The sequence below is a fragment of the Lycorma delicatula genome, chromosome 10, assembly GCF_047948215.1.
Source record: "Lycorma delicatula isolate Av1 chromosome 10, ASM4794821v1, whole genome shotgun sequence".
Lineage (NCBI taxonomy): Eukaryota > Metazoa > Arthropoda > Insecta > Hemiptera > Fulgoridae > Lycorma > Lycorma delicatula.
This window is the reverse complement of record NC_134464.1, coordinates 77,034,683-77,046,784: the sequence shown is the minus strand read 5'-3', so window position 1 is coordinate 77,046,784 and position 12,102 is coordinate 77,034,683. Positions and strand designations below refer to the sequence as shown.

Sequence of the window (12,102 nt, the reverse complement as noted above, 5' to 3'; positions counted from 1 at the left end):
TAGATGTATTCCTTTGTATTACAACCCCGGGTTGTAATCCTTACGTTACTGGGATTGTCATGGGCTACATATATATATATAGCCTATGACATATATTCAATGACTTGGTGAAAAAATTACTCGACTTTAAAAATAAATTTACCATTCTATTACAAAAATTATTACAAATTTTATTTCAGTCTTTTAGACAAAAAGTAACTTGTTTAACTATATTAAAATAATGGTTATAACAACTCGTATCATGAAAAAACAGTCTTTTATGTGGCCTTTTTTTTCTATAGGAGGACCTCTTAAGGATCAGGCACTCTGTTGTCACCTTTTCTGTTGTTCAGAAAATTTAGATTAAATCACTAATGAATGATTTTCTGTGGAAAATTATTTGTTTGGAAATACGTATTTAATAATTCTAGATTTTTTTTAATTTTGTTGAAATTAAGGATTTAAAAAAAAATTAAATGCAAATAAGAATACAATAAATGCATTTTCATTAAATTTTAATAATTTTTTTACCGTAAAAATTTGCTATATATATATACTATTTTTTGTATAATATTTTTTTGTAATTTTATTTTCATTTAATGTTATCTGCTACTAAAACAAACAAGGCACATAAATAGTATTATAAAAACGTTTTTGCTAATAAATCAATTTCATATTAGTTTTTCTCAGAAGTACATCATTTCTCATTCATTTAACAATTTTATTTATCACTGTATACATTTTTTTTTTTTAATATTTTGTTTTTTCTCTATATTTTTAATTATATCCAGTTGAACTATTCAAATGCGAGATAGATTCCCTGAATTTATTATATACATGTTGATAAATAAAATATTTTACTTGAAAAGTTTACGTATTGATTTTATTATTCGTTTACAATTTTTTATTTATTTTACGAATTATAAACCTTTTTATGGAATTTTCCGTAATATTTCTATTAATAAATGGTATACGAATTAATTATTTTTTCGATAATTCTTTCTTTTTCTTCTATTTTATTTATAATCGCATCAACGGTAAACACGATTTCCAATGAGAAACCTCAAAAATTCCTTCCTGGATTTCATCAAAATCCCAAAATTTCCGCAACAGAAATGAAGATACCCGAATTTATCCAACTCAAAGTTTTTATTCCATAATGAAATTAAATTATATTAATGAATTAGTTTAAATATTTTTCGACCAAGTAATTCACTGATTAATAACAGAACAATAAATAATTAAAAATAGAATAATGAATTGAATGTATCAGTCATACTAATAAATTGCACAAGGACCTAAATTACAGATTAATAATTTCAGTTCAAAATCTCAAAAATCAAATTACAAAGAATAAGATTATTTTGTACGTAATGACTAAAATCTTTTTCAACAAACAAGTAGATTTCAATTACACGAACAAACTTTTGTCCCGTCCCAACTCCCGTAGGGGAAGACACTCGCCTTGTGATGATTCCGATCGTCACACCCCCCTCCCTCGTCGGATTTTGTTATGATGGGCTTTAACGGAGGTCGTCTTTGCCCTCTAACTTTTTAAATATCACAGTAATAAACCAGGCCTCGTTGGGATGCCACCGATGTTAATGCCTCTGTAGACATTTGCATCAGTGAATTAATGATGTAGCCTTCGCCTTCGCTGAAGGCTTCTTTCGGACATCTTGGCTGTCCTACTTCGTTGCCCAAAAACTTGTGTACCAACAAAAATACGTTCCCTTCTCATTACTCGGGTGGAATGCAACATCATTGGTTGAACGTTGATCATTAGTAGAAATGGTGTTATTCAATCCAGCCCTGTCCGACTTTAAACTTTGTAACTAGCAAAGTGCGTACGTTCTTGTCGCTAGCAAAGATAAACCTACTACAGTCACTACTCGGCGCTGCCATTATGAAAAAAAATCAAGGACTCCTTATGTCAGTACAATTTGAAACTAAATACTATTTAGATAAATAAATTAATTCTTAAAATGCAAAAATCCGACAAAGATTTGAATTCCCAAACCAATCCCACAACCACAAGAAAATCCTGTTGTTTGGGAAAATTTGCGCTCGTTAGCAACCCTGACGATAACAGTCATTAGCGACTTAAATAATCATAAATACCAAACAATAAACACCAAACGTTGGATAACAAACTGGAGTAATGTGATAACAAACTGAATAACAAATTTGTAATAAATATTGGAACATCACTACTATTTACAGTCCGTACACAGCATTCGATTAGAGATCTTACATAAGAAAAACCGCTAAATTAAGTTCTTTATCCCATTATCGCAGAGAAACCGCAAAAGTCTTTTGATGTATTTCTTCCGGTGATTAAACGCTTCTCATTTGAAACCAGGTTTAATTGTCGACGAATAGATACGAACAGTGGGCAATCTGTGAGTAAGCGGTTTGTGAACCATTTTACATTGCACACCTCACAGTTATGTGAGGAAAGCCAAATGGATGGATGTGGGTTAAGTCTGTGTCCCCAATCCTCAGCCGAAGTATAATGATTTTGTATCTTCTGTTGTTTCGGATAAAAGGTTTCTCGAAGGCATTTTTATGGATGTCAAGTTAAGACCCTGGGAGGACTCGGCAGCTAGAACTTATTCCATTGATTACGTACTTTGATACAGACTGTCTTCGTGATGTCGCTCTCAGATGTTAATTGTAATCGGAGGCCATTTTTTGCCGCTCTTTTGATAGCCTTATCAGCCCTTTGTTCCCGAGGATGCCGCAATGCCCCGGTACTCATACGAATATCACTCTTGTTTATTCTTGAGAGGGTGTCATAGATAATTTGAACGATGGGTTCAGATCGTCTGCAGGTCACAATCTCAAGTACACTGATAGAGTGTATCAATTAATATCAGAAAGCTTTCATCACTAAGGACCTCAATAACTTTCAAAGCAGGCAGAGTAAATTGCGTTGGCCTCGCAAAAGAGCACAGAGGACTAAACTTATATTTATTATTTCATTATCAGGGAGTATTATTAAACTGTCACACCCGAGACAAAGCCGTCTATATCGATGTGTATGTAACCGTTGTACTTCTTAATTATCTCGTTAAATTCGTCCCTAGCCGATCGGTAATACGGGTCCTGTTTACGTCTTCAACGCGGTAAATATAAAGTGATCAGCTCAGAACTGAAATATAAGGAAAAAGCACAGTTAATGAAATGACTGACCAAAAAAAAATAAATATATAAAAAATTACGTCTGTCCTATACCATAAAAAAATAGCTTGATAACGAAAAACTACATCGACATATCGATTAATATTCGATATTATATCGATCCATATTTGCGTGCAGCCAAAAAGCGCCGCATTCTTTTTCCTTTCTGAGAATCTTCTGAACAGACAAGCCTAGTACCTGTAGACAGTTCTTATTTTAATAATAAATTATTCTTCTTTATATATATATGTATATATACATGTACATTTAAGCTCAAAAATATCTGGGATGGTCTGAATAATTTTTTTATGAGTGGTTTTTGGCATAAACCTAACTCTTTAGGAATAGTAGTAAAGCTGCTGAACAGAGGATGTCTTTTATAGCGTTATTTTTTGTGAAGTAAGATATTAGCATTACTCGAAACCTGTGAACAACATGGGTTCGAGAATATCCTGAGGCACACCTGAAGTCATGTTATACTGATTAGTTAGGAAATCGTCATATTTAATTCGAAAGCACTGTTGTACTTTTTTTACATTTTACTACGTGAAAAAACAATTTATTGTTTTTTTTTAATATTAAATTAGAAATGTTTGTATGTATTTTGTTTTCATGTGACACATTTCATAAGAAAGTTAATGACGTTAAAAAAAAAATATCCAACTAACATCATAGTATGAATTGATTAACTTTGTCTCGTTTTACGAAAGAAACAAATATATGGTTCGATATATCGATGTAGTTTTTCGTTATAAGCTCTTTTTTTATGGTATAGGACAGAAATAATTTTTATCTATTTATTATTTTTTTTGTTAGTCATTTCATTAACAGATGATTTTTTCTTATATTTCAGTTGTGAGTTGATCACTTTATATCAGCATAGTTATTTTATTTTTTCATTAAAAATAGCTTTTAATAATATATATATATATATATATATATATACAAACTGGTGTGTAATATTTATGAAAAAGGGGAATTTCCATCAGACTTCAAAAAAAGTGTTATAGTTATGATACCAAAGAAAGCAGGGGCAGATAAATGTGAAGAATACAGAACAATTACTTTAACTAGTCATGCATCAAAAATCTTAACCAGAATTTTATACAGAAGAATTGAGAGGAGAGTGGAAGAAGTGTTAGGAGAAGACCAATTTGGTTTCAGGAAAAGTATAGGGACAAGGGAAGCAATTTTAGGCCTCAGATTAATAGTAGAAGGAAGATTAAAGAAAAACAAACCAACATACTTGGCGTTTATAGACCTAGAAAAGGCTTTCGATAACGTAGACTGGAATAAAATGTTCAGCATTTTAAAAAAATTAGGGTTCAAATACAGAGATAGAAGAACAATTGCTAACATGTACAGGAACCAAACAGCAACAATAACAATTGAAGAACATAAGAAGGAAGCCCTAATAAGGAAGGGAGTCCGACAAGGATGTTCCCTATCGCCGTTACTTTTTAATCTTTACATGGAAGTAGCAGTTAATGATGTTAAAGAACAATTTAGATTCGGAGTAACAGTACAAGGAGAAAAGATAAAGATGCTACGATTTGCTGATGATATAGTAATTCTAGCCGAGAGTAAAAAGGATTTAGAAGAAACAATGAACGGCATAGATGAAGTCCTACGCAAAAACTATCGCATGAAAATAAACAAGAACAAAACAAAAGTAATGAAATGTAGTAGAAATAACAAAGATGGACCACTGAATGTGAAAATAGGAGGAGAAAAGATTATGGAGGTAGAAGAATTTTGTTATTTGGGAATTAAAATTACTAAAGATGGACGAAGCAGGAGCGATATAAAATGCCGAATAGCACAAGCTAAACAAGCCTTCAGTAAGAAATATAATTTGTTTACATCAAAAATTAATTTAAATGTCAGGAAAAGATTTTTGAAAGTGTATGTTTGGAGTGTCGCTTTATATGGAAGTGAAACTTGGACAATCGGAGTATCTGAGAAGAAAAGATTAGAAGCTTTTGAAATGTGGTGCTATAGGAGAATGTTAAAAATCAGATGGGTGGATAAAGTGACAAATGAAGAGGTATTGCGGCAAATAGATGAAGAAAGTAGCATTTGGAAAAATATAGTTAAATGAAGAGACAGACTTATAGGCCACATACTAAGGCATCCTGGAATAGTTGCTTTAATATTGGAAGGACAGGTAGAAGGGAAAAATTGTGTAGGCAGGCCACGTTTGGAGTATGTAAAACAAATTGTTGGGGATGTAGGATGTAGAGGGTATACTGAAATGAAACGACTAGCACTAGATAGGGAATCTTGGAGAGCTGCATCAAACCAGTCAAATGACTGAAGACAAAAAAAAAAAAATATATATATATATAATAAATAGAATTAAATATACAGAATCTCAATAAATCCTTTAACTTAAGATATTTATCTGCATAAAAATATCCAGGAAATTATATTTGATATGATGTTATTTATAAATTTCATATAGCCCGATTACGTTGCAACTGTTTTATTTACCATTCATTATTTTTTAACTTGATTAAATAATGATACATCAAATATAATTTAATTATAAAAATGACTTTATTAATTTAATTTACATTAAATAAAGCTCACTGAAGTGAAAATTTCATTATATCTTCATGTTGGGAATCGGATTAATTAGTCAAAACGTTTTTTTTTTTCAAATTATTTCATTATAAATATTGAAATTTGCTAGATATAAATTCGTTACAGTTGACTCTGCTATTTAATTATAACGATTTCTTCGTAATATGAGCTAATGGGCAAAAATTTTATTTGTAACATTTGTCATCAGATGCTGGGCAAATTCTTCATATAAATATATATAGTTATAAATTTAAGATATAAGGGACAGTGTTCGTTCCTTTTCTTTTTAAGAAGTAAGTTAAAAAATAATAAATTGAGTATAAGCTTAGTTAATTTTTGTAATACAAAATTAATATACCTTTTATTTAATCAGCTATCCTCAGACGAATAAATATTAGTCAACCGCGTTCATCGAAAATTATAAATTTGCAAACTAACTAGCCGTATTATTCGGACGCTGTTCTTGTAAATCATTCTCTGAAACGTACGCATGTATTCATATACAAATACACACACAAATATTATCGCAACAAAATTACCATTTAAATAGATTTTGTCTGTTTCTATTAGCAATTTACAATTTATCCTGATCGTATTAGGGTGTTTATATGCGTCTGATACGTATATAATCAAATTATAAATGATATCTCTTTATACAAGACGTGACAAATTGATCGATAATTGTAGTTTACATAATTAAGATTATTTTATAAAGAAAGATTTTTCTGTTTCTACGTTGTTTTTTTTATATGTATTATATATTAAATTAAAAGTTGTGCCAGGAAATACTCAGTAATTAAAATATATTTAATTTAATCAAATACAAAAAAAAAAGAATTAATAAAATAATTTGTAATTAATTTTAGATTTTCTGATGAAGTACTTTTTTTTAATAGTTTTTAAAAACATAAAAAAGAGTTTAAAATAGTGTTATATTTTAGTTTTACTTATATATTTACTTATATTTATTTTATTATTACTATTTTTTTTTTTTTTTGCAGGGGTGGTAACGCAACATGGAAGCCAGCAGTAACACCAGTTGGCTCTACACCAAAACCGACTGCCCATTTACCATCCAAACCTAGCCCGGTTACAAAAACATCTTTATCATCAACTCGTCCCCAGGCACCATCAAACATTGGTTCAGCACATAATTTAGCACCAAGACCTTTCTCTAGTCCACAGGTAATTTATATTTCCTTAATCGTTCGTCATGACTTTTATTAAATAACTTTTTTTTAATTATCTTTTGACGAATTTTTATATTATGATTTTTTTTAGATCATCATTGATTTTCTTCTGTTATTCTCTTTTCTATCACATTTAAAAATAAAATAAAAGTATTCGATTTAGAAACCCCCACACAGTAATTCCCTTATCATCAAATCTAACGATAGTCTGAAGGCCTATAATTGAAAATTTGATGGCAAATTTTTTTAATTGAAGAAAAAAAGAAATTCGATGAAATATGAAAAATAATTATGTCACTGTAAGTTCGTAGAGACGGATTAAATAAAAAATAACATCCTGACCGGGTAATAGTGAGCTGAAATCCAAAAACAAAACTAAGCGGTTGATTTATAGACGGATGGGCTGGTGCACGAAATGATTCTTACCGGCTTAGCTCGCCGAGATGTGGATGATATTAACCACAGCAATTGGTTATAATTGATTGTAGTGATGTAATGAACTCTCCCCAAAGAACTGCTGAAGAACGGGTATCATTACTATCAAAGAAAGCAAATCTTACTTGTTCCGCTGATCAATACTATGATTTACATGTGCCATGGGCATTGAAAAGACTCGGAGCGGGTGTAACGTAACAAATTAATATACTTCTGGGGTGAAAAGTACAATTTTTTGCCGCTGAAGCCGTAGTTATATTATAAATAGTTTTCATTAAGTTCGTTTTTCTTATGTATTTTATAAGAATGACTCGTTTTGAATTTTTTCCTACTCCCTCATCGTTTTGTTTCATTTTTTCATCTCCGGGGTGTTAGAGGAAGCAATAATCGTTCAACAGAAATATATGAAAAAAGCTTATTATGAAAGACCTAACAGAACGATGTAGTCATCGGTAAATATCGAGTTCTTGTCAATTTGACTATTTGCAAATGATCGTACAATGTTGTACCCGATTAACCGGATCAAGGAAGAGATTTTAATAGATGTTATCTGTAAGAAAGGTTTATCTACAGGACCGTAGATAGGAACCTATTGATCCCCTTAACATTCTTTTTCCTGTTTAGCCTCCGTTACCTTTCATATAATACTTCAGAGGATGATATGTATCAGTATAAATGTAGTCTTGTGCAGTCTCAGTTCGACCATTCCTGAGATAAGCGGTTAATTGAAACCCAACCGCCAAAGAACACCGGTATCCACGATCGAGTATTCAAATCCGTATAAAAGTAACTGAATTTACTAGGACGAACGCTGGAACTCTCGACTTCCAAATCAGCTGATTTGGGAAGACGCGTTCACACTAGACCAACCCGATGGGTTAACCCATTGATCATCTATATTTAAGTAATCACACTTCTAAACTAAATTCTACTTTTGCGTTCTTTACTAAATCGCTAAGAATTTTTTCCTCCAATCGGCTCGTAGCATCAAGACACAATTACGTAAGCAGGTTTCCGACTATCTTTCTATTATGTATTTTATAATTATTAGAAATTATATAGTTCATCTTTTACAAAATTAATTTGATTTTTCAATTGACTCATCGCCACAGAAATGATTGATAAAACTAAATTAATGGATACGATTGTGAAAAGAATGAATTGACCAATTAGTCGCCAAATAAATAGTAAATCAATGTTAGCCATTAAACCGTTAGTTGTCGGGTTCAATTCCTGGCACGTTCATAGTACTTTTTTCACGTATCATTTCCTCCATCTCATAACACATTCTACTTAAAATACCTCTGCACAAGAATGCATGTCCGGCTCAAGTCCAAAAGAATGTCATATAGATATTCGAGCTATTTTTCCGAACAGTTGTTACTTTATTTACTATACAGATTTAATTTAGCGCGAGTGGTAGCGACTTGGACTTTCATTCGGAGGTCCCGAGTTGTAATCCCATTCAGGCATGGTATTTTTCGTACGCTACAAAATTCCATTCCCATATCCCACGCACAAGTTTCAAACTTTTGTGGCGGTATCGCTAAAAACAAATAATTTTACGAATATAAAAAAATTACCAAAAATAGTGTATTTATGACAAAAAATTAATTTCCAGTAGTTTGTACAAGTAAATTAATAAATGATAATTGTTATAAATCTTTTATATGAGCAGATTCAACCCTTTTCCTACTCAACCCGTTCTTTTTCTTGTTTAGCCTCCGGTAATTACCTTTCAAATAATACTTCAGAGGATGAATGAAGATCATATAAATGAGTGTAAATGAAGTTCAGTCTTGTACATTCTCAGATCGACCATTCCTGAGATATGTGGTTAATTGAATCCCGACCACCAAAGAACACCGGTATCCACGATCTAGTATTCAAATCCGCGTAAAAATAACTGACTTTATTTGGACTTGAACGCGGGAACTCTCCACTTTTAAAGCAGCTGATTTGGGAAGAGACGTTCACCACTAGAACAACCCGATGGGTTTTTCTACCCAACCCAACTCAACCCTTCCCAACCCAACCCTATCCCAGTTCCAATCGGAACTGGTATCAAGTATGGTTGCAAATATTCTTAGTACAAAGGAGATAGAAGAAAGAACTGGAATTCTGGCTGACTGAACTGGGTACCCGGTAGCATTTCTACAGTGTCGCCAGCGGAATGATAGTTTCCGGGAAAAAGTCCTCTGAGAGAGGCAGAAGAACACGACCGCAGGATGAAGGGGTGAAGGACAACCCTCTACTACAGCTGACCGCTGGTCCGCGCTTGCCTGGATCGGTGACGGTGATGACGCACGAAGACTCTGAATCCCCTGAGTCCGAAGGATCCCGCCGGGGCCGTGGTAATGCTTCAATGCCTTTCTGGTCCCTGTCGGGAGGAGTTGCCGCGGAGGGGTTAGGTTTAGTAGTCGGTAGGGCGCAGGAACACATACGCACTTTAATTAACACCTTGCGAAACCTGTGATGAGTCCGAAACTGCCCCTCGTGGGGTGTACGTAACTGATATTCCTCCTCTTCACCAAAAAAAAATCCCTTTTCCAACGTATCTCTTGTTTGGTTTAGCCATGACGTACATTCTTTGCCGTTTGTAATTTATTGGAAATACTTCTTAGACATTCTTTTAACATTATTCTCCCTAGTGGTTGAAAATATTTTTTTAATCATTACTGAGGCGGTAGAAGAAGAATTCAACTCTTGGTACAAATCTGTTAGTAATTTTTAAATATTGAAATTTGTATTAAAATTCTTTATTTTTTGTATATAATTTTTCTTATTTATATTATTTTTCCTATTTTACTTAGTTACAGTTCTTTATCAACAGTTTTATCACCGTAAACATCTATTAGACCATGATGAATGTCAGAAGCCTTCACTTCTTCCGCTGTTAAAAATTCAGTCGCTACATTTTGTTTTAGACGAATTGACATAGCATGCATACCGGACTCTGTGATAATTATGACTGGCAGAAAATGAGAAAGCGTAGATCAATAAGTTTTGGTATGTTAGTACGAGTTGCAGGGAAATGGAACTACAAGTTAGCAGCAATTGTCGCTTTTTGCAACATTTTTTTCTACCGTTACTTACTTTTCAGTTTACATTAAATTTCAGCCGCAGTGAAAGCATTAAATTTCACTTTTTTAGCTGCATTAAATTTCTGCAGTTTTATATATATAAAACATATAAAACTGCAGTGATCGATTATTTTCATGTTGTCTTTGCGTTCATACAATATTTAATGCGTAAGAATATTTACTTCAATAACTTTGTTTACTTTAATCTACGGCATTATCTCGATTATTGATTATTTTACTTTAATTCTGGTAATAAACGTGAAGATATAACTGTTATAATCTTTTACCATGAAATTGATATCGTCTGCTATCTTTTCACTTGAAATATACATCAATGGGCCCGTCCCTACTGAACGAAACATATGTCTCAATCAACATTTTTCGTTGTTCTTTATAATTTTAATAAATTTTTGCTTTTCTGATATTCTTCTCAATAGTTTCTTATTGTTTACCCGTTTTTCTCTCTCTATCTCAATTTTTCTATGTAACCGAATTTCAAAACTACCCAAGTGTTTTTCTTTTCAACCCTACACGACTCAGATCCGAATAATTAACCGAACCACAGAAAGCCTTTTTTCTCGAATTTCTTCTTTCGTTCAATCGGCATCCTTTTTTTTTTCTCTCTTTTCAGAAGCTCTTTTACCATAGATATTCTTTTTTTAATTTCTCCCTTTGGTCACCAAATTTTCCAAATACTTTACTTTTAACCATAGTATATTCTAACCGTAATATTATAATAAAACCTTTATTTTTCCAAGATGATTGGAAAAATAAAGGTTTTATTAATATATTACGGTAAGAAATTTAATTTGTTTACATCAAAAATTAATTTAAATGTCAGGAAAAGATTTTTGAAAGTGTATGTTTGGAGTGTCGCTTTATATTGAAGTGAAACTTGGACAATGGGAGTATCTGAGAAGAAAAGATTAGAAGCTTTTGAAATGTGGTGCTATAGGAGAATGTTAAAAATCAGATGGATGGATAAAGTGACAAATGAAGAGGTATTGCGGCAAATGGATGAAGAAAGAAGCATTTGGAAAAATATAGATAAATGAAGAGACAGATTTATAGGTCACATACTAAGGCATCCTGGAATAGTCGCTTTAATATTGGAAGGACAGGTAGAAGGAAAAAGTTGTGTAGGCAGGCCACGTTTGGAATATGTAAAACAAATTGTTAGGGATGTAGGATGTAGAGGGTATACTGAAATGAAACGACTAGCACTAGATAGGGAATCTTGGAGAGCTGCATCAAACCAGTCGAATGACTGAAGACAAAAAAAAAAAGTATGGTATGTATGTTTTTCCACCGTAGCAGCTCAACGGCTGAACTGATTTAGATGTTCTTCCCTTAGTTGGAATCGTATTTGGAATACGTTACCGGAAGTATGTATAATTATATATCTAACGTGTAGGTTTTTCCAGATAACCTCAGTTTAGTCTTCTTTTTTTTAGTAAAAAAAATGATCTAAATTGAAAATTCGTAGAATTTTTTTACCTTATTATTATTATTAAGTATTTGATTGTTATTGCGTAATATTTTCTCATGAAACTTAATAGTTGGAAAAGTTGATTAAAAAATAAAATATATGTTACAGTATTTTTGACAGCCTTCACTCAGGAATGGTGGTAATTATTTTACATTGC

General features: G+C 32.1%; 1 protein-coding gene across 9 annotated transcripts in view; it reads left to right on the top strand.

Annotated features, from left to right (window-relative positions):
- Positions 1 to 12,102, top strand: part of Zasp52 (Z band alternatively spliced PDZ-motif protein 52) — a 427,403-nt gene that overhangs the window by 268,079 nt on the left and 147,222 nt on the right. For all 9 annotated transcript variants that reach the window (XM_075377465.1, XM_075377463.1, XM_075377464.1 and 6 more), the window contains exon 3: positions 6,750 to 6,933. In XM_075377465.1, the coding sequence (XP_075233580.1) occupies positions 6,750 to 6,933 (184 nt within the window). The remainder of the gene's footprint in view (positions 1 to 6,749; positions 6,934 to 12,102) is intronic.